This window comes from Coregonus lavaretus (assembly GCF_964263955.1).
Source record: "Coregonus lavaretus genome assembly, chromosome: 11".
Lineage (NCBI taxonomy): Eukaryota > Metazoa > Chordata > Actinopteri > Salmoniformes > Salmonidae > Coregonus > Coregonus lavaretus.
The window spans coordinates 28,784,040-28,808,263 of NC_139998.1; the positions used below are offsets into that span (position 1 = coordinate 28,784,040).

At 41.8% G+C, this 24,224-nt stretch overlaps 1 protein-coding gene across 1 annotated transcript in view; it reads right to left on the reverse strand.

Annotated features, from left to right (window-relative positions):
• Nucleotides 1-21,830, reverse strand: part of LOC311136907 (semaphorin-3D-like) — a 69,262-nt gene extending 47,432 nt beyond the window's left edge. Inside the window, exons 1-2 of the mRNA XM_084171222.1 lie at nt 21,625-21,830; nt 6,119-6,360 (exon numbers count right to left, since the gene is read on the reverse strand). Of these exons, the coding sequence (XP_084027348.1) occupies nt 6,119-6,308 (190 nt within the window). The 5' untranslated portion in view covers nt 6,309-6,360; nt 21,625-21,830. The remainder of the gene's footprint in view (nt 1-6,118; nt 6,361-21,624) is intronic.
• Nucleotides 21,831-24,224: the final 2,394 nt, after the last annotated feature.

Consider the following 24,224-nt stretch of genomic DNA (forward strand, 5'->3'; position numbering starts at 1 on the left):
TGTCTTTTGTAACCATACCAAACGTAACATATCATACACATTTTAGTGTCTCGTCAATGAGACCAGGCTGCATGAAATCATACTTGGGAGGAAAGTACTTTTCTTGTTCGGGGTAATTGATTTGGGTGAGTCTTCCCAAAACCACCGTAGCTAACTTGGTACTTTACTTCACTTGACGAACCAGACTAAAGCACACACAGAGCTTCCCTCACCCCAGACTGCCCCACATTGAGGTGATGTTGACTTTATGTTTCTATGCTGGGTGAATGAAGGCTGGTGACTCCAGAGATCTGGGTGTGTGAGGGGGTCACTGTGAGAGGTTTGACTCTGTGATTAGCCTTAGGGTGTGAAGGCTTAGCGAAGTTACTCACCACCAATATTTGAACTATTAGACCCCCTCCCTCACCCCCTAATACCTCTTCCTACACACACATCACCCCCACCTCTCTCTCTCTCTCTCTCTCTCTCTCTCTCTCTCTCTCTCTCTCTCTCTCTCTCTCTCTCTCTCTCTCTCTCTCTCTCTCTCTCTCTCTCTCTCTCTCTCTCTCTCTCTCTCTCTCTCTCTCTCTCTCTCTCTCTCTCTCTCTCTCTCTCTCTCACAAACACACAGAGCCCCTATGCCCTTTCCACACTAAACCTACAGAAAGCTTAGTCGTGCTAGCCCTTGGTTAACTCTGTAATTTGCTCGGTAAATACACAGCACTAGGATCCCAGGGAATGGCCTTGCTTAGCCTCACTGTTAGCACTTAGCTTAGCGCTCTGAGCTCCAGCCAGTCTCTCTCCAGGCACTGTTCAGCAAACCCTGATTATCCCCATGGAGTTCTACTGGTTTATTTGAGTTAGATAGCATATCACATCGGCTAGCGGCTAGCATCAGGCCTTAAGATAACCCCACTGATGGACTGTCTGAGTGCATGTGTAGCGGTTGTGCGTGTGACAGCTACAGCGCCATAGCCCAGGGTGTGTTCACTATATGGTGACTAAGAGGCTTCCTCTCCTCCCCACCCTATTCTCTGAGGATGGGAATCAACAGTGACAGAGAAATATGTGTCTGCTTATGATATACAGATGAATATCCTGCAGGGAAATACTTTATAGTTTTTATCTCAAGTTAATCAGATACCAGAGTTAAAACATTGAGATCTTCAGTCAAACTTAATCGATGTCATGTAAAACAGGATGAGGATTGTTTTCAGATTGGAATGTCATAACTGTATTGGGTTGGAGGGTTAACACTCCAGCTATACTGTATAGGAACATTGTGTAATATCACAGAACCATCGACCTGAATCAGCTTGGAAAAATGTAAGACATGGAAGTGTTCCCCTGGCAAAGAGAGATGGAGAACATGGATTTACAGTTACATATAATTCAGGGCTATAAAGTAAACTGCTTGTCTGGATCTGGATCAGCATGTGGGTTATGGAACAACTGATTTGCATGAGTTTAAAGTGGGAGGGCCAGTCAGATTAACTCTGTAGAATATATGCCAGTATTATTACATCATAAACCAAAATGTCCTAATATGATCGTATTATAGATTATAGCCAAACTGTTCGCCTAGTTACTTGGCAAGGAGCCACTAGTACGACAGTAACATATGTACAGTACCCTCATACTGTCGTCACAGCTCATCCTCATGACAGGTTTTTGGAAATACACACAAAAACAATAACTAAACACAGTCTGCTGTGATAATATTTAGATTACATCAGGATTATTTAGCTGTGTGTGATTGGACGGGAGCCATACTGTAGCCATACATGTTTAGGATCCACACAGACACTGAGAGAGGTTTCAGACTAGAGCATCAGTGAACCTTGAATGTTGTTCAACACAACACAGTGCTATGTTGTTGATTGTTCTCCCTTTTGAAAAATGCTGAACTCTTTCACCTCTGAAGGAATCAAAGGACAAATGTTGTCTGATGGTTATTGAGAGGAAAGTTCACTGCGAATACCCTTTCTGAACTCCAGTTCATTCAGCCAGGGATGATGTGTGTATTTTAAGTTTGTGATCATAAAGAGATGATGTTGTTTGAAGCGTGTGGTCAATCAGGGATGATGATGTTTTGGAGGAATTTGTTCAATCGGAGATGATTGACTTCAGTAGAGTTTGACTTCCCGTCATGGAAGCTTTTGCTTTGATGGATTTCATAATACACTCTCAGAGCCTAATCTGATAACATTCTGAATATTTGAGTTTTGCTGAGTTCTAAGGCTCAGATATTCAACTGGCATGAAACAAGACAAGCTGCAGAGCTGGACATGCATATTTCTACAGGCCAAATTGCTAAATAAATAGAGTGTTTCAGAAAGTTATTATTTCTACCAGTACTTATGTACTACAATGTATTTATGTTGGAAAATAACAACATGTAAATGAGCTTATGTTTTCAGCCATGCTGGGTTTGTAGGAGACTTGGTCAGGGAAGAAGGTTGGTGTTAAGGGGTGAGAGTCCAGGGCTGGAATTGGGATGAGGGGGTTTGTATCTGGGTTACTGTAGTGCAGAGGTCGGCAACAGGCAGCCACGGGCCAAAACCCGTATTTTTTTTGCCCCCACAAAGTTTTTAGTAAAAAAGGGGTTTCGGTCAAAAAATACTGTAAAATCACCAGGAATTCAGCTAAAAATGTGTTCCCAAGTATTCCCACAAAAAAAAGGGACGTGATTGTGTCTCAATGTAATCAAGGTATCAAATTATTGTTCTTTTCAAATACAATCTATTTTTGGGCTTATTTGTGATCAATTTGCAGTGCAGAAATTATTATAATTATTACCCCCCACCCCCCGGGACACTTTTTTGCTTTGGGGTAGAATGGGTTTTTAAAGAGTTATAGCTTCCCTTTGGTGGGGTTTAAAAACAAACACAGCCTCTAGTTTACCCAACACTAAACACACTGACACACACAGAGGACCACAGCTACCACACAGCCAGACCAATTGTGGTCCTGTATTGCTCAGTTGGTAGAGCATGGTGCTTGAAATGCCAGGATTGTGTATTCAATTCCTGGGGCCACCCATACGAAACATTTATGCACACATAAAAATGATTTTGGGGATAAATGTGTCTGCTAAATGGCATAACGACAAAAGATTTACAGTTGAAGTCAGAAGTTTACATACACTTAGGTTGGAGTCATTCAAACTCGTTTTTCAACCACTCCACATATTTCTTGTTAACAAACTATAGTTTTGGCAAGTCGGTTAGGACATCTACTTTGTGCATGACACAAGTAATTTTTCCAACAATTGTTTACAGACAGATTATTTCACTTATAATTCACTGTATCACAATTCCAGTGGGTCAGAAGAAAAACAATTGGAGACCTCCACAAGTCTGGAAGAAGCCACTGCTCCAAAACCGCCATAAAAAATCCAGACTACGGTTTGCAACTGCACATGGGGACAAAGATCGTACTTTTTGGAGAAATGTCCTCTAGTCTGATGAAAATAGAACTGTTTGGCCATAATGACCATCGTTATGTTTGGAGGAAATAGGGGGACGCTTGCGAGCCGACAAACACCATCCCAACCGTGAAGCACGGGGGTGGCAGCATCATTTGTGGGCAGAACTGAAAAAGCGTGTGCGAGCAAGGAGGCCTACAAACCTGACTCATTTACACCAGCTCTGTCAGGAGGAATGGGCCAAAATCCACCCAATTTATTGTGGGAAGCTTGTGGAAGGCTACCCGAAACGTTTCACCCAAGTTAAACAATTTAAAGGCAATGCTACCAAATACTAATTGAGTGTATGTAAACTTCTGACCCACTGGGAATGTGATGAAAGAAATAAAAGCTGAAATAAATAATTCTCTCTACTATTATTCTGACATTTCACATTCTTAAAATAAAGTGGTGATCCTAACTGACCTAAGACAGGGAATTATTACTAGGATTAAATGTCCGGAATTGTGAAAAACTGAGTTTAAATGTATTTGGGTAAGGTGTATGTAAACTTCCGACTTCAACTGTAAGTGTCTTTGAACGTGGTATGGTAGTAGGTGCCAGGCGCACCGGTTTGTGTCAAGAACTGCAACACTGCTGGGTTTTTCATGCTGAACAGTTTTCCGTCTGTATCAAGAATGTTCCACCACCCAAAGGACATCCAGCCAACTCGATACAACTGTGGGAAGCATTGGAGTCAACATGGGCCAGCATCCCTTTATACTCAGTGTAGATTTATGTACACACATGGCAGACTGAGCTACATACTTTATATACCATACTCATTGTGTATTTCTGTATCAATATAGAACTCTATAAAGTACATGTGCATTTAAAACAAATTAAATGTTTGCCTATTCATCATCACCACTATAAATGCTTCAGAGATTTAACATGGTAACAGAGTGTAAAAGAGATTTTCCTTACTGTACAGACTAAAGCCAAGTTGTCATACAGTGGAGGCTGAAAAGACTACAGTTATTGTAGTTTTACAGCATGATAAATGCAATACAACTCTACGCTCTCCCTTTAGTACCTACAGTACGGACCACCCTACATAGCTGTCTCTCTGTTTTCAAGCTTTCACACCTCATATCTTTTAACACAGCGGCCAAGTGATTGTTTATTGGTGTGCGTATTGGTATGTGTGTCTGTTCTGATAACAGTTGTGTGTCGTTCCACGAAATTATTGCCTTTTGTGTTTTAAGTAGAAATTTTGCACAAGTATTGCATTTTAAAAGCCTGTTATATTAAATGAAGTGCCCTTTAATATAGACCATATGGAATATTCAATAAATATGATTTTTATTATGGATAAAGGCTTGCTAAAGTGCCAACATGCAGCATTGTGACATGTACCCTCTGTGTATCCTCTGTGACTTCTAGGAAGATTTTAACCCACTTAACAGCAACATCTTTGTAAAGCCCTAGTTATTTTGTTGCTTTGACCAAGTAATTTCTGAAGATTAGTATGTATTTAATTTGATTAGGGTTTCATTTTAAGGAAGAAAAAAAAAGTAACTGTCCCTTTTTTTAAGGTCAACCCTGTTACATTAACTGAACTCTTATTTTAATATGGTGAAACTATTATTTTTACATATTTGTTTTTCAAAAGAAACATTGAACATCTAACAGTCAAATCATAGTGTAAAAGCAGGTGAGCTGGTGTTACTCTTGTTTGCAATTTTGTGGTGTTTTGTGGTGGAAAGCTGAGTGGGTCGAGCATAACATGTCAACCCTGTTACCCATAGATAGACAGGCTAGAAATGTTTTCACAATTCAATTTTTTTTGTGCAGCTTGCATTCAATTGCCGCTCCCTGTTGCACAGAACATGCTTCCAATCCCCCTGTCACAAAGGGATTTACGGCTGATTTAAGAAGAAATTGTCAACACTGTTACGGTCAACCCTGTTACGGTCAACCCTGTTATGGTCAACCCTGTTACTTTATTTGGCACTTAATAGGCACTTACTATAGTCATTTTTATTTATTTAACCTCTTGAGATGGGAAAACATGTTTTTTATTAAGTTGAACATGTGCTGTTTATTACATAATGTTAAAATTAGGCAATTTATTTTTACCAAGTTATACTACTCAAAAGGCACCGAATTGGTGGAAAGACCCTTCGAACTCACATGAGCTGAAAAGAAAAGTGAAGAAATATAAAAGTAAAACGATCAAGAAGAGAGGGGAGAGGAGAGAGATAGAAGTCAGAACAATCATCTGGATAGTGCACCAGAGAACGGCTCATTTACAGATAATTCAACATAGCTACTGATAAAAATACTGCAGGTAGCTATCATAGAGCAACAGTTAAAGTAACTGGCATGATGATGGAGAAAAAGCTGTTGTGTATGTTGCACTTTCTGCATATATGAAGTTCCACCTCTGTTGTAGATATCATGTTCCCTCTTTGTAGATGTGGCAGTAATTTCTTGCTTAGAGCATGTTGCCAAAAACCTGTGCCAACTTAAAGTTAGGCCGCTGTTTGTCAAAATGTTGGTTCAGGACCTACTGGTGGGTCATAGCTAGTTCATCCTCCCAGCTAAAGCATCTATTAAATCTAGTAGAATCAATTTCATCTGGTTAAGTAATATATTAAACATGATTATATCATTCAGCTATCAGTGCATCAGCATGTCATTATTGTATCATAGCTCCCAGTCTCTTACCTTTGTAGCTGAGATGGACTCTGGGGACACTCTGTTTGACACTTTCTCCAGAGGGCAGGAGGACCAGCAGTACCATCCCCAGAAGAAGCAGCCCTGGGTGGGCTAGAGACAGCCTAATCCTGCCCTGACCTCCAGTGAAGCTCCAGGGCTGTCTCTCACCAGGCTCAGGCTCAGTCCCTCCAGTCTTCATGTTGAGAAAGTGAAGGTTTTCTTCTATGATCCACTACTTTTTCTCAACAGTCCTGAAAGGAGGAGGAGAGCAATGTCAAGGAGTTTGGGAGTTAACCAAGGTAAGTCATCTTTCTTCTCTGTCTTTTCTCTTCTCTCCCTCCCTCTCCCTGTCTCTCCCTCTCTCTTCCTCTCTATCCCTGCGTGAGTGTGTCTGTCTGTTTGTGTGTGTGTGCGTGTGTATGTGAGTGTGTGCAAGGGTGTGTGCGTGTGTGTGTGTGTGAGTATTCAGCTGTTTCTCCATGGTACCCTATAGGCATGTGTGTTCTCTGTACCAGGCCAACATCAGCTGTTCCCTGTCCCTGCCTCTCCTTTTGTGTCCATCTAAATCTGTTTGCGCAAAACAGAAGGTCAGGCAAACAAAAACAGCCACCATCTTTCACACATACATCCTTCTTTCTAAGGTCTCTTTCACCTCCCTCTCTGCCTCTCTCTTTCTTTATCGGTCTCTCTCTTTCTCATGCTAAACTCATTTCATTCTGTACCTAAATGACAAGATGATTCTGGCCCATGGTTCTTGCATTAGGCTGATGACCCAGTGTCAACTGTTCCTTTATGTTGTGTTATAAATGTTCTAGGATCTGCATATTTCTTCACGCTGCACCAGAGAGGTGTTAAGACTGAGTTTAGACCAATAATACTGCCGTTAGACAGGACAGGATGGATAGAGAGTAGAGCAAAGTGTTTAGGGGCAGCCTACGGTGAGTGGACACAGACTTAATAGTAATTGTTTAGTCAGTAGAAGGTCAGAGGTGACACTAGGGGTGAGACTAACGGGAGACCTGTATGTAGGGCTGAGTAACCAATAACAATGCAGTTTCTTGAACTCTCATAAAATCTGTTATTTCCTTGCAGTGATACATCCTAACACATTTCACATATCTCATCTAGTTAATGATTAACTAACCAATCACAAATGGATGCTTCAGAATGCAGATTCTCCCCCTCTCACCCTCCCTCTTTTCCTACATCCCTCTCTCTCGCTCCTCCCTCTATCTCTCGCTCTACCTCCCACACAGATAACATACATCAACCTATCTATGTTTAACATGATGTCACGACTTCCGCCGAAGTTGGAGCCTCTCCTTGTGCGGGCGGCAATCGGCGGTCGTCGTCACTGGCTTTTTAGCTGCCACCGATCTACGTTTCTGTTTTCTATTTGCTTTGTCTTGATTGTACACACCTGGTTCCCATTGCATTATTATTATTTCCCTATTTAACCCTCTGGTTCCCACATGGTTTTGTGCGTGTTTGTACTTTGTTTTGTGTCATACACTTATGTGAGCTGGTGTGTTTTCCCTGTGTGGAGATTAGTATTGTTTATTTTCGAGTAAAGTACGTTGTGTACTCAGTTCTGTGTCCTGCGCCTGACTCCGTCCTACCGCTGCACATTTCACACATGACACATGAATGTCGGACTAAATTAATTAATCTGATTAATTCTACATAGACACATTTTTCAAACTCTGCAAAAAAACAAACATATCCAAGTAACCAAGTTAGATGGAGAGTGAGCGAGAGGGAGAGAGAGATACAGAGATAGAGACAGAGAGAGAGAGAGAGAGAGAGAGAGAGAGAGCGAGAGTGAAAGTGAAACCAACCAACCTGCACATGTCCTCTATGCATATTGTTATTGTTCAATGTATGGTTATTCTGACCCTTGATTATTGTTGTTACTGTTGTCCCGTTGACAATATTATTATTATTTTAATTACGTTCATATTGTAAATCTCCAAAGTAAGCTTTGGCAATATGTACAGTGGGGGAAAAAAGTATTTAGTCAGCCACCAATTGTGCAAGTTCTCCCACTTAAAAAGATGAGAGAGGCCTGTAATTTTCATCATAGGTACACGTCAACTATGACAGACCAAACGAGAAAAAAAAGTCCAGAAAATCACATTGTAGGATTTTTAATGAATTTATTTGCAAATTATGGTGGAAAATAAGTATTTGGTCAATAACAAAAGTTTCTCAATACTTTGTTATATACCCTTTGTTGGCAACGACACAGGTCAAACGTTTTCTGTAAGTCTTCACAAGGTTTTCACACACTGTTGCTGGTATTTTGGCCCATTCCTCCATGCAGATCTCCTCTAGAGCAGTGATGTTTTGGGGCTGTCGCTGGGCAACACGGACTTTCAACTCCCTCCAAAGATTTTCTATGGGGTTGAGATCTGGAGACTGGCTAGGCCACTCCAGGACCTTGAAATGCTTCTTACGAAGCCACTCCTTCGTTGCCCGGGCGGTGTGTTTGGGATCATTGTCATGCTGAAAGACCCAGCAACGTTTCATCTTCAATGCCCTTGCTGATGGAAGGAGGTTTTCACTCAAAATCTCACGATACATGGCCCCATTCATTCTTTCCTTTACACGGATCAGTCGTCCTGGTCCCTCTGCAGAAAAACAGCCCCAAAGCATGATGTTTCCACCCCCATGCTTCACAGTAGGTATGGTGTTCTTTGGATGCAACTCAGCATTCTTTGTCCTCCAAACACGACGAGTTGAGTTTTTACCAAAAAGTTATATTTTGGTTTCATCTGACCATATGACATTCACCCAATCCTCTTCTGGATCATCCAAATGCACTCTAGCAAACTTCAGACGGGCCTGGACATGTACTGGCTTAAGCAGGGGGACACGTCTGGCACTGCAGGATTTGAGTCCCTGGCAGCGTAGTGTGTTACTGATGGTAGGCTTTGTTACTTTGGTCCCAGCTCTCTGCAGGTCATTCACTAGGTCTCCCCGTGTGGTTCTGGGATTTTTGCTCACTGTTCTTGTGATCATTTTGACCCCACGGGGTGAGATCTTGCGTGGAGCCCCAGATCGAGGGAGATTATCAGTGGTCTTGTATGTCTTCCATTTCATAATAATTGCTCCCACAGTTGATTTCTTCAAACCAATCTGCTTACCTATTGCAGATTCAGTCTTCCCAGCCTGGTGCAGGTCTACAATTTTGTTTCTGGTGTCCTTTGACAGCTCTTTGGTCTTGGCCATAGTGGAGTTTGGAGTGTGACTGTTTGAGGTTGTGGACAGGTGTCTTTTATACTGATAACAAGTTCAAACAGGTGCCATTAATACAGGTAACGAGTGGAGGACAGAGAAGCCTCTTAAAGAAAAAGTTACAGGTCTGTGAGAGACAGAAATCTTGCTTGTTTGTAGGTGACCAAATACTTATTTTCCACCATAATTTGCAAATAAATTCATTACAAATCCTACAATGTGATTTTCTGGATTTCTTTTTCTCAATTTGTCTGTTGACGTGTACCTATGATGAAAATTACAGGCCTCTCTCATCTTTTTAAGTGGGAGAACTTGCACAATTGGTGGCTGACTAAATACTTTTTTTCCCCACTGTACATTGTTATGTCATGACAATAAAGCAAACTGAATTGAATTGAGAGAGAGCGAGAGAGAGAGAGAGCGAGAGAGAGAGAGAGAGAGAGAGAGAGATGGAGAGATGGAGTTATGTGGAATGTATCCTTGTATTGTCATAGATACACCATATCACTCCTGTTCAGACAAAATGGAATCAGAGCTGGTTTCCATGTATTTGATGCCATTCCGTTTGCTCCGTTCCGGCCATTATTATGAGCCGTCCTCCCCTCAGCAGCCTCCACTGGTGTGTGTGTGTGTGTGTGTGTGTGTGTGTGTGTGTGTGTGTGTGTGTGTGTGTGTGTGTGTGTGTGTGTGTGTATGTATGTATGTATGTATGTATGTATGTACAGTGGGGAAAAAAAGTATTTAGTCAGCCACCAATTGTGCAAGTTCTCCCACTTAAAAAGATGAGAGAGGCCTGTAATTTTCACCATAGGTACACGTCAACTATGACAGATAAAATGAGGAAAAAAATTCCAGAAAATCACATTGTAGGATTTTTAATTTATTTATTTGCAAATTATGGTGGAAAATAAGTATTTGGTCAATAACAAAAGTTTCTCAATACTTTGTTATATACCCTTTGTTGGCAATGACACAGGTCAAACGTTTTCTGTAAGTCTTCACAAGGTTTTCACACACTGTTGCTGTTATTTTGGCCCATTCCTCCATGCAGATCTCCTCTAGAGCAGTGATGTTTTGGAGCTGTCGCTGGGCAACACAGACTTTCAACTCCCTCCAAAGATTTTCTATGGGGTTGAGATCTGGAGACTGGCTAGGCCACTCCAGGACCTTGAAATGCTTCTTACGAAGCCACTCCTTCGTTTGGGATCATTGTCATGCTGAAAGACCCAGCCACGTTTCATCTTCAATGCCCTTGCTGATGGAAGGAGGTTTTCACTCAAAATCTCACGATACATGGCCCCATTCATTCTTTCCTTTACACGGATCAGTCGTCCTGGTCCCTTTGCAGAAAAACAGCCCCAAAGCATGATGTTTCCACCCCCATGCTTCACAGTAGGTATGGTGTTCTTTGGATGCAACTCAGCATTCTTTGTCCTCCAAACACGAAGAGTTGAGTTTTTACCAAAAAGTTCTATTTTGGTTTCATCTGACCATATGACATTCTCCCAATCCTCTTCTGGATCATCCAAATGCACTCTAGCAAACTTCAGACGGGCCTGGACATGTACTGGCTTAAGCAGGGGGACACGTCTGGCACTGCAGGATTTGAGACCCTGGCGGCGTAGTGTGTTACTGATGGTAGGCTTTGTTACTTTGGTCCCAGCTCTCTGCAGGTCATTCACTAGGTCCCCCCGTGTGGTTCTGGGATTTTTGCTCACCGTTCTTGTGATCATTTTGACCCCACGGGGTGAGATCTTGCGTGGAGCCCCAGATCGAGGGAGATTATCAGTGGTCTTGTATGTCTTCCATTTCCTAATAATTGCTCCCACAGTTGATTTCTTCAAACCAAGCTGCTTACCTATTGCAGATTCAGTCTTCCCAGCCTGGTGCAGGTCTACAATTTTGTTTCTGGTGTCCTTTGACAGCTCTTTGGTCTTGGCCATAGTGGGGTTTGGAGTGTAACTGTTTGAGGTTGTGGACAGGTGTCTTTTATACTGATAACAAGTTCAAACAGGTGCCATTAATACAGGTAACGAGTGGAGGACAGAGGAGCCTCTTAAAGAAGAAGTTACAGGTCTGTGAGAGCCAGAAATCTTGCTTGTTTGTAGTTGACCAAATACTTATTTTCCACCATAATTTGAAAATAAATTCATTAAAAATCCTACAATGTGATTTTATGGATTTTATTTCCTCAATTTGTCTGTCATTGTTGACGTGTACCTATGAGGAAAATTACAGGCCTCTCTCATCTTTTTAAGTGGGAGAACTTGCACAATTGGTGGCTGACTAAATACTTGTTTTCCCCACTGTATGTATGTATGTGTGTGTGTGTGTGTGTGTGTGTGTGTGTGTGTGTGTGTGTGTGTGTGTGTGTGTGTGTGTGTGTGTGTGTGTGTGTGTGTGTGTGAGAGAGAGATAGTGGTTGTGATTGTCTTTCTCCCTCACATCAAGCGGTGGTGACACGATCTAGACCAGGTGAGTAAAATTCATGTAATGGATCTTACTTTACGCTTGAACAGACATATCACACACACACACACACAGGAACACACAGACACACACACACACACACATAACATTCAACACCAGCACCTCTGCAGTAAATGTGTTGGAGAATGTAGTGTTAACAGAGAGAGAAGCTCAAGTGTTAGGAGAGGAGATTCAACAACCCTCTTAGCCAGCTCTGACAGAGATAGAAAATTAGGAAGAAAGCAGTGGGCTTAGCTGTACTAAACACTATTTTCAGAGATAGGTACAGCCCTATTCAAGTATTAAAGAGACGTCAGATCAGATCCCCTATGTGCCTGGATAGAAAGGGAGAGAGTGTGTGTGTGCGTGTGTGTGTGTGAGTGTGCGTGTGTGTGAGTGCGTGTGTGCGTGTGTGTGTGTGTGTGGAGGATTTGACCTACTGTCAATGGAGTCCTGAGCCTTTGACGTACTGACCGTCTCTGGAGAATATGTAACTATGCCTCCATTACAGAAGACACTAATACTGAAGGCACCATTCATCTAGATAGATCACATGAGAGGGAGAGAGAGAGAAAAGGAGGCAGATGGAAAGATGCCTCCTTTTCTCTGGTTGCCCAGCCTGTGCCATGCGGTTAAGCTAACATCCCTGTTTCCTGACGGGCTGCATTAAGTGTGTGTGTGTGTGCTTGTGTGTGTGTGTGTTCGTGTGTGTGTGTGTGTTTGTGTGTGCGTGCGTGCGTGTATGTGTGTGTGACAGGGCAACAGTAACTGTTATCTTTGGCAGGGTGGGCAGCACACAGTGCAAGGGGCAAGGGGAAACGGTTATGATGGTGATAGTGTCAGTGACTGACCAAAGCTAATAGTTCTCTCTCTCACACACACACACACCATAGCAATAGAGTCCGGATGGTGAAAAGTTCAGTTCTGTTATAGTGTGTGGTGTTCAGCTCGACAAAATGATGTCTCATCAAAAATATAGCATTCTTCTTTGAATTACCCAACTGTTTTTGCCCAACTGTTCTGAACAGTGACACACCCAACCAAAAAGCATGTCACTAAATATACAAAATCCTGTTTCTAAACCACCAACCACAACCGACATACCAGAGTCCCCAACAAATCATTTGGGAATCATTGTAATGGAACCACAATTGTCGTGGATTGCTGATGGCGATCATATACAGTACCAGAGGAATATATTCTCTCTCTCTCTCTCTCTCTCTCTCTCTCTCTCTCTCTCTCTCTCTCTCTCTCTCTCTCTCTCTCTCTCTCTCTCTCTCTCTCTCTCTCTCTCTCTCTCTCTCTCTCTCTCTCTCTCTCTCTCTCTCTCTCTCTCTCTCTCTCATATTCTGCTTCATGGAAAAAGTTAAGTTTGGTACATCAAGAATTCATAGAATAGACTTAGTTTAATTAACCTGGAAACTATGTAGCACAGTTTGAAGAGACGTTTCATAGACAGAGAAAGGTTGTGTGTCGAAACAGGTCATGGATGTCTGCGTGTCTTGGCATGAGCAGAAACATTCTAATCCCTTGTCTCTCGGTTCAACACCTTAACTGAATGGAGAGAGACTGAAAATCCATTGAATGCATGGTGTATGTGTGAGGAGAAAGCGGGAGCGAGACAAGGAAAGACCACCCTTGGTAAAGCATTAGCTACCACTGAAGTACCCAGTAAGTAAGCCATAATCACATCTCTCCATCTATCAAGGACAAAGTGAATTAGACCTCCTATTACACACATACACACACATACACACACACCCACACACACTATTCCCTGACCAAGGGCACAGACTTGGCGTAATAACAGAGCTAATTAGTTTTAGCTCTCAGGACTTGAGCTGTTTTTCTTGGCAACAGTCAATCATGTTTCTTTGTGCTGTTTAAGAAAGCATGTTGCTAACTCCCATGTGGTTCTATGTGAGTGTCTACTAGACTAAATACATGACTGACACTATGTTATGTTGAAACAATACACAACATAAAATATACCAGCAACATTTAAATTGTCTCTATTAGCTATTATTACTGTATAAAACACAGTTAAGAGAGAAACATAATAAAATGAAGGGCCTATAACAACAGTGTAACTTTAAGCAGGATTTCTCACAGTCAGTGTTGGTGCTGTAATGTTTTACTCACAGTGTTAGTTTGTTGTTTCTCCACTCATAAAATGCTTCCACTGACTTACACTAACAGAACTCTGAACTGATGTCTGTGTAATACTGTTCATAAATGCTCCACTAATGTTTATTTTCAATTATTTCCACTAATATTAGTGCCACCGCTCTCTATCCTCTCACTCACCTCTCCTCACTCCTGAAGAGAGACCTCCCTGTTCTACTGTTTGGGAACTGTTGTGTTTTACACACACAAACACATGCACACACACACACACACACACACAGAGCGAGAACTCCTTGGGTTATAGTGAAAGGGGTGAAATGTGTTTCATTGCACAACCCTAAAGGCTACAGTAAACAAATACTCTGAAATACTCTGCATTTACCATCCCTATGGGACTGCAGAGAGCTCAACATTAGTCATAATATCTATATAGTAACTATACAGTGTTGGAAAAAAGTATTTGATCCCCTGCTGATTTTGTACGTTTGCCCACTGACAAAGAAATGATCAGTCTATAATTTTAATGGTAGGTTTATTTGAACAGTGAGAGACAGAATAACAACAAAAGAAATCCAGAAGAACGCATGTCAAAAATGTTATAAATTGATTTGCATTTTAATGAGGGAAATAAGTATTTGACCCCCTCTCAATCAGAAAGATTTCTGACTCCCAGGTGTCTTTTATACAGGTAACGAGCTGATATTAGGAGCACACTCTTAAAGGGAGTGCTCCTAATCTCAGCTTGTTACCTGTATAAAAGACACCTGTCCACAGAAGCAATCAATCAATCAGATTCCAAACTCTCCACCATGGCCAAGACCAAAGAGCTCTCCAAGGATGTCAGGGACAAGATTGTAGACCTACACAAGGCTGGAATGGGCTTCAAGACCATCGCCAAGCAGCTTGGTGAGAAGGTGACAACAGTTGGTGTGATTATTCGCAAATGGAAGAAACACAAAATAACTGTCAATCTCCCTCGGCCTGGGGCTCCATACAAGATCTCACCTCATGGAGTTGCAATGATCATGAGAACGGTGAGGAATCAGCCCAGAACTACACGGGAGGATCTTGTCAATGATCTCAAGGCAGCTGGGGCCATAGTCACCAAGAAAACAATTGGTAACACACTACGCCGTGAAGGACTGAAATCCTGCAGCGCACGCAAGGTCCCCCTGCTCAAGAAAGCACATATACAGGGCGGTCTGAAGTTTGCCAATGAACATCTGAATGATTCAGAGGAGAACTGGGTGAAAGTGTTGTGGTCAGATGAGACCAAAATGGAGCTCTTTCGCATCAACTCAACTCGCCGTGTTTGGAGGAGGAGGAATGCTGCCTATGACCCCAAGAACACCATCCCCACCATCAAACATGGAGGTGGAAACATTATGCTTTGTGTGTGTTTTTCTGCTAAGGGGACAGGACAACTTCACCGCATCAAAGGAACGATGGACGGGGCATGTACTTTCAAATCTTGGGTGAAACCCTCCTTCCCTCAGCCAGGACATTGAAAATGGGTCGTGGATGGGTATTCCAGCATAACAATGACCCAAAACACACGGCCAAGGGAACAAAGAGTGGCTCAAGAAGAAGCACATTAAGGTCCTGGAGTGGCCTAGCCAGTCTCCAGACCTTAGTCCCATAGAAAATCTGTGGAGGGAGCTGAAGGTTCGAGTTGCCAAACGTCAGCCTCGAAACCTTAATGACTTGGAGAATATCTGCAAAGAGGAGTGGGACAAAATCCCACTTGAGATGTGTGCAAACCTGGTGGCCAACTACAAGAAACGGGTTTGCCACCAAGTACTGTCATGTTTTGCAGAGGGGTCAAATACTTTTTTCCCTCACTGTAATACATTATAGTATGATGTGAAGGTGTTTTGGGCGTCTGTATTGCATCATATCTGTTCAGCTGCACTCTGAGGTTTGAATCTGGGTTATCCAACAGGACAGAAGGTCAACACAGGAACCAACGAGAGCCTGCTTTGAGATGTTATCCGCATTATAGCTTTTGATCATAACAGCAGCATATGCTTATCTCTATATAATGACATTAAAAACTCACATTGATTAAGCATAAGTTATTAAGTGATTACTCAGTATGATTGCTATAGAGCCCCCTGACATACTTCCATACAGGTTAACTTGAGAATCCATCTAATCTGATAACTGAAATGATTAGATGAATGGTGATGGAACAAATCTTACAGGTTTAAATAGCTATCATACCTCATCCACAATAATTTTTTAATCCATGCCAAAAAGTAAAGGAAGGTAAGGAGGTAAGGAAACCCAACACCCACTCAATTCTTAGTAGTGTACAGTGACTATTTGATCATGTGCCATAAGGAAAAGCTGTAGTTCCTGTGCTAATGTGCCTCCTAATAAATCCTATACATCATCCTGACAAAGCTCTTTGGTCGGATCCAATGACCTATAACGGCTTTAGTTAGGGGACTTTTCAGTATAACTGGGCTTGGTTAGGGGATGTTTCAATGGTGACTCTTTTTTGGAGACCATTTATCATGCAAACGTCAGATAACAAATAGCTGCAATCCACAAAATAACTTCCCCCAAAACCCTTAATGCGTTCAATCAATACAGGGTGAGGTTCCAAAAGGACGATATTACAACAGAATTCCTTCCATTTAGCTTTTATAGGAAAACATTCTCAGAGCTGGAAACAAGAGGGAAAGTATCAGGTTCCAGCCCTGTGGTCCTTGTGCACTCTGGCAGAGATGAGACTGTTTTATGATGACAGACTTGTGCTGCTGTTGTTAGAGGCTCATTCCATGTTTAATGTAGCGGTTTAATCTTCCGTTATGTCTAAATGTGAGAGTCCTCAGGTCAGTGCAGAATATTGTGTGCGAGCGTGTGTGTGTGTGTGTGTGTGTGTGTGTGTGTGTGTGTGTGTGTGTGTGTGTGTGTGTGTGTGTGTGTGTGTGTGTGTGTGTGCGTGCGTGTGTGTGTGTGTGTGTGTGTGTGTGTGTGTGTGTGTGTGTGTGTGTGTAACCCTACGCACCTGAGAGAGGGTAAGGCCGACTGACAGTAACAGGACAGGTAACCCTAAACACTAAACATCCTGAGAGCTACACTGATAGGAATAATAGCCTGTGACTAAAAGGCTTGACAGGTCTGAGTGCTGCATTTACATCAGTCCAGTGGCCTGAGGCGACAGCAATACTTCTTCAACACTCATCACACTTACTCCTGCTAGGGGATGGGCAACTCCCATCCTGGAGAGCTAAAGGGTGTTCAGGCTTTTTTAGGACATTATTAGCTGAATGGTGATAAGTAGGTCATGGACCTGAGGGAACTGAGTTTCTGCCATATTGCTTTCTGTGAAGGGGAGTGAACAAGGGGAAATAGAAGTAGACATAACGATATACACTGTGAGTACAAAACATTAGAAACACCTGCTCTTTCCATGACATACATTGACCAGGTGAATCCAGGTGAAAGCTATGATCCCTTATTGAACTGTTAAATCCACTTCAGTCAGTGTAGATGAAGGAGCGGAGACAGGTTAAATAATGATTTTTAAGCCTTGTATGTGTGCCATTCAGTGGGTGAATGGGCAAGACAAAATATTTAAGTGTCTTTGAACGGGGTATGGTAGTAGGTGCGTGGCGCAACAGTTTGAGTGTGTCAAGAACTGCAACGCTAATGGGTTTTTCATGTTCAACAGTTTCCAATGTGTATCAAGAATGGTCCACCACCCAAAGGACATCCAGCGAACTTGACACAACTGTGGGAACCATTGGAGTCAACGCTTTAACACCATGCCCCGACAAATTGAGGATGTTCTGAGGCCAACGCAATACTAGGAAGGTGTTCCTAATGTTTTGTACACTCAGTGTATCAAGAGAGAGGAGGACAGACAGGAAGGAATGAGAGCCAGCAGGGCTGTCCTGTGCCACCTGGATGTTCAAGACTCTGAGCACACACATACTAATTTTCATGCATGCATGCACACATACACACACACACACACATACACACAAATGCACACAGCATGACAGAAGACTGACTAAGAAATAATAGAATAGTTAATAACATTTTATACTATAATAATTCCAGGTGACCTGTGATACAAGTCAGTATTCAACGTAAATCCATGTTGGTCCTGTGTGGCTCAGTTGGTAGAGCATGGTGCTTGCAATGACAGGGTTGTGGGTTTAATTCCCATGGGTAACCAGTACAGAAAAAAAAGTACGAAAAATTTATGCACTCACTACTGTAAGTCGCTCTGGAAAAGAGTGTCTACTAAAATGTCAAGTAAAATTTAACGTCTGAGGAAGTCGGGAGGTGATGTGGAAACCAGCCACTAGGGGCAGAAGTGAGCGCTTTTACCTTCAAGTAGGTTTTTCTAGGGCCAAAGGTTGTATGTTCGAATCCAGCGATAGAAAGTTGTTTTTGAGATTTTCGTTTTAAGCCTATGTGAAACCTTAACCCTTACCCTAACCATTCGGAGTTAATGCCTAAACTTAACCCTAACCTTAACAATGTGGAGTTAATGCCTAAACGTAACCTTAAACACTTTGAAATGTGACGTTTGGGAAACATGGATAAACATCTAATTCTGACATGAGACTGTGAGCGCTAGTTGAATAATTCATAGTAAAGGTCAGTTTCTTTGGTTATGTATGTTCGTCTTTTGTGTTTGGTAACAGTTTAAATAATGTGGCAGGCACACACACACAACACACACACACACACACACACACACAAACCATCTCATCTAAGGTACCCCTCTCTGTTTGCATAAAGGGATCTAAAAGCATAACCATATAAGGACATGCTATTACCACCAGTCAGATAACTTCCAACTGCAGAGGTGATTCTAGGTATTTAACCTCCTGTAGAAATGATTCAAATCAAACAAAACACAAAACATGACAGATTACAGTTCCATTGGCTCAACATCCCAAAATCCTGATATGCTATTGATAAAATGTCAGTGCAGATTCTATAATTATTACACAAACATGCACATACACACACACCTTCCACCCCTGACCAGGAGAGTTCTGAGAGAGTGGGAATGCTTTCAGCCCAGTCCAGGAAAACGTTGAGCCATAAAACCCATGACGCTGTCACACAGCTCAGGAATGGCGCTGAGGGCGATTCTAAACACAGCAGAATATTGATGCATACTGGAGCCTGTACAGCACAGCTGGATATAGCATTGATTGTTTTATTTAATAAAAGCAGGTGTGATATGGCCTCTTCATTGCTATCCATTTTACCTCTTCTAAAAGCGAAATATTTTCAAACACAAATGTCTGTATAAGAATCAACCTCCAGCCCTTTGCTTGCGCCCTGTCTCTGCCACTGTGTGTGTGCTTGCGTGTTTATGTGTCTATGCCCATGCCTGTGCATACACTAATCAGTCCTACGCATGTCTGACAAGGCATGGTCAGTGAGGCAATGATTGGCTGCTGTTTAAAGAGTCCAATCACAGGAGGTTTTTCTCTGTCTTTCTGAGGCGAAATGGCAGAAAATGTGCCAGCATTTATTTACCTACGTCTCCCTGACTGACACTACTGGTCTACTGCCAGACAGAGGAGAGCAATCCCCATCCCTCTCTCTTTCTCTCTTGATCTTTCTGTCTCTCTCTCTTTCTCTCTTTCTCCATGTCTCTCTCTCTCTCTCTCTCTCTCTCTCTCTCTCTCTCTCTCTCTCTCTCTCTCTCTCTCTCTCTCTCTCTCTCTCTCTCTCTCTCTCTCTCTCTCTCTCTCTCTCTCTCTCTCTCTCTTTCTCTCTCTCTCTTTCTCTGCCTACTCTGTGTCCTGGTAGGGTGTTAGGTAAACCTTTAGCAGAGCTGAGAGCTGTAGAGCTGAAGTACAGCTGTATAGCTGGGAGCAGGCTGGGCTGGGATGGCTAGAATAACAAGGTAGCAGGTCATGACTGCGTCTTTCTCCTGCCCGTTACACTGACTGGAGTTAAACCACAGGGTGTCAGAGAGTTTCCACACAGCCACTGTGTGTGTGTGTGTGTGTGCAACATTATGAAAACTGTTACCAAACACACACACATAACCAAAGAAAAACTATGAATCATTAAACTATAAAATGTCATAAACTATTATATTATTATTTTGTCAATCTTCTGTCATGCTGCTCCTTTAAGCTCTTTTTAAGGAAAAACTTCAGCTCTACTTCAGATTTTGGCAGAAGGGTATAAAGCCACTGAGTCAACACAGTGACCAGACAGTACCACACACATCAACACCCCCCACCCCCCCCCCCCACACACACACACACACAAAACAGACAGACACACACACACACACACACACACACACACACAAACACACAGACAGACACACACAACCTCAGAACACAGACTATTAGCACTGAGGTGAGAAAAAGTGTGTAAAGGAGGAGAGTTTACTACTGTCAGAAGACTGTCAGAATGTCCTCATACCGAACTTATCTTAAACATTCTGTCTATGTCTCTCTGAAATACTCCTCATATACCAGGGGGATACATATTTTCATCCACATCGTATGCAGTATTTATGGACTGTGAGAGATAAAGACAACACTATATCATAAAGAGAGAGAAATATGTATACTGTATGAGGCTTATCAATTTATCAACTCCTGGCTCATGGTAGCCTAATCTGTTTTATGAGAACTATCCACCTCTTCTATTTCTAGCTAGAATCCACAAATTAAATCAAAAAGCTTTGTCCTACATCTCTGTAGCTTTGGAACACACCACGTGTTAGTAAACCAATCTAAACCGTGTCAATAAACTGTTTGTGTGCTATTCTTGTAGGCCTATTGTTTTCTAAGAAATACTTAGTTAGATCTCCTCTTGCCTGGAAACCCGATGTTGAATTGCGTTGAATTCTATGTAGGGCAGAAATGAGCGTTTGAATCAGGAAAGTTTCCTCTCATGACCTCTACAAGCAGAATGTCGAATGAAATTATATTTTAACATACTTTACAGGTTGTCTGTGTGGTTGGTCCTTTTGGCGGTAGGAATGTGATACAATATATCCACAGGAAAGTAGAATTACATATTTTCAAAGTGCTGGTAGCGCGTTCAGATTTCTATCACCTGAAGCATACGCAGAACCATGTAAACATGTGCACGACCTAGGCAAGTATGCATGCATCACCTGCATTTATTTTTATATTGTGTGCATGCTTCAGGTAATAAAAATCAGAATGTACTACCAAGCGCTTTGAAAAGTTTATGTAATTTACTTTCTTGTGGATATATTGTCACACATTCCCATCGCCAAAAGGACCACCGCACAGACAACCTGTAAAGTACTGCCCATTAAAATACATTCTGGATTGTAGAGGTCGTGAGAGAAAACGTTCCTGTGTGTTAGTGTTTGTCAATGTCGTGTTTCCAGACAAGAAGAGCTCTAGCTGTGCCAATAGTCATAATTCAATATGCAGCAGATAAGAGCTGTTGGCAAACTGACGAGGCTATGAAGACATCAAAACATTCTGCTTACAAAAAAACATAGCCTAAAATACCAACACCCAATAAAATATTTAATAAAATATGTGAATGTGGCTATTCATTGTAAACTTTTCTAACCAGATAAATTATTTGCATTATGCAAAGTTCTACACGAATTTTACATACATATAGCGTTCACTTATTTCTTCATTAAGCCTAATATATTAAATACAATTAACCATAATTATTTATCAATTTACCTGTTCTCAACGTTGTCTTGTAGCTCCTGGAGCGGGATTCATCCCGTGCGTATTGATGGAGCAAATGATCCAGTTACGAACTCACACACAGCTCAACAACAACATTCCCTAAACCTGTCATTGACGCGCACTGCTCTCTCCAAACAATAAAACAGTCAAGGGGCTAGCTGGCCTATATCACAGCAGCAATAAAAGTCACACAAACTAAATTGCCCCGATATTTCCCCGCCCTTCCTTTTTATTCACCTCTGAGCGGTTTGACGCACGCTCGGTAGTCTCGGTCACAGGGATGAACTCTCTGTGCACTCCACTTGCGCATGCTGGATGGATGGGATGGAGAGGGATGAGTTGGATGTGCGGAGTTTTGCCTCGAGGCAAGTGAGGATGGCAAACCCCCACTCAATAACCCCCCTAAAAATAAAAATAAACTGCACTGCTGTATAACCTCCATCCAAATAGCGAGGGAAAACACATTGATTTGTATATATTTAAACCTAGGGCTCTATTCAATCAGATCCGCTTTAGCTAACATCCACATAAGGATTGTTTTGGCAGTGTTGGAGGTGGAACTGTGTTAGAGCTGTCAAATCCACTAGAGGCTCCTGGCATTATACCTAAAGTGGACATTGCCATTGACTGCATGGAGTTGAATTAAGAGAAATCCCATGCAGCCTTGTTTACAAGTTTGGACACAGGGATGTGAGATGTAATCTACATCTGATTAGGCTGATAGAAATCCTCATTATTTAATTTAATTATTTTCAATTTCAGCGTCATAATTATCCTAAACTTTCTCATTCTGAACTTCTAATGACATTGGGATGGGTGTGGCTTCATGACAATGATCAAAAGCAGTTGCTCACCGATTTGACAGCTCCAATGCAGTTACACATCTGACAACTCCAATGCAGTTACACCTTTGACACCCTCAAAACATCAGCTATGTGGGTATGAAAAAATAAATAATGTATGCACTCACTAACTGTAAGTCGCTCTGGAATAAGAGAGTCTGCTAAATGATTTCCTCAAGTGCCTATGCATATCCCATTGTTGGGACAGTTACCACTGTTATAATATTTAAATAATAATGTTACTACTTCCCAATAGTTATTTTGGCCAGCTGTGAGAGTGAATGTCATTCCTGTTCATCATGTTAAGTTTGTACACTGCAAAGTTAACTTTCATTCAATATTTTTGCATATTATATATGTGACTCGTTTCAGAAAACTAGGCGTAAAAACTCAACTCGTCGTGTTTGGAGGACAAAGAATGCTGAGTTGCATCCAAAGAACACATTTACATTACATTACATTACATTTAAGTCATTTAGCAGACGCTCTTATCCAGAGCGACTTACAGGTAGTGAGTGCATACATTATTATTTTTTAAATATTTTTTCATACTGGCCCCCCGTGTGAAGCATGGGGCTGGAAACATCATGCTTTGGGGCTGTTTTTCTGCAAAGGGACCAGGACGACTGATCCGTGTAAAGGAAAGAATGAATGGAGCCATGTATCGTGAGATTTTGAGTGAAAACCTCCTTCCATCAGCAAGGGCATTGAAGATGAAACGTGGCTGGGTCTTTCAGCATGACAATGATCCCAAACACACCGCCCGGGCAACGAAGGAGTGGCTTCGTAAGAAGCATTTCAAGGTCCTGGAGTGGCCTAGCCAGTCTCCAGATCTCAACCCCATAGAAAATCTTTGGAGGGAGTTGAAAGTCCGTGTTGCCCAGCGACAGCCCCAAAACATCACTGCTCTAGAGGAGATCTGCATGGAGGAATGGGCCAAAATAACAGCAACAGTGTGTGAAAACCTTGTGACGACTTACAGAAAACGTTTGACCTGTGTCATTGCCAACAAAGGGTATATAACAAAGTATTGAGAAACTTTTGTTATTGACCAAATACTTATTTTCCACCATAATTTGCAAATAAATTCATTAAAAATCCTACAATGTGAATTTCTGGATTTTTTTTCCTCATTTTGTCTGTCATAGTTGACGTGTACCTATGATGAAAATTACAGGCCTCTCTCATCTTTTTAAGTGGGAGAACTTGCACAATTGGTGGCTGACTAAATACTTTTTTCCCCCACTGTATTATATGTTTCTAATTTGGTCAGAAAGTCATATCCATTGCAAGTTAAAGCATACTGTTAGCTAGCTAGCTAATGTTAGCTGGCTGGCTGGCTCGCTAGCTAACGTTACATGTATGATCTGTGTAGTAATATTATTTGTATCTCAGAAACATTTGCATCGCTAGTTATAGCCTAATGTTAGCTAGCTAGCTAACATTGAACCTAGTTGGTGGTTAGCTTTAGCTACATGTAGATTCATGCAGGGTAGTAACGTTATGAGTTGGGATTATGGTTCATTGTTTAGCTAGCTAGCTACATGTCTAAACAAAAGACTCCACTATGCAAGTAACTATTTCACTGTACCGTTTACACCTTCTGTATCCTGTGCATGTGACAAATAAACATAGATTTTATTTGATATAGTGTGTGTTTACCAGAGACGGTAATGTGAAGAACAACATGACCTGCACCAAAGTCAAATTAGTATATAACATTAGCCCAACGACAGTGGCAAGTTCTAA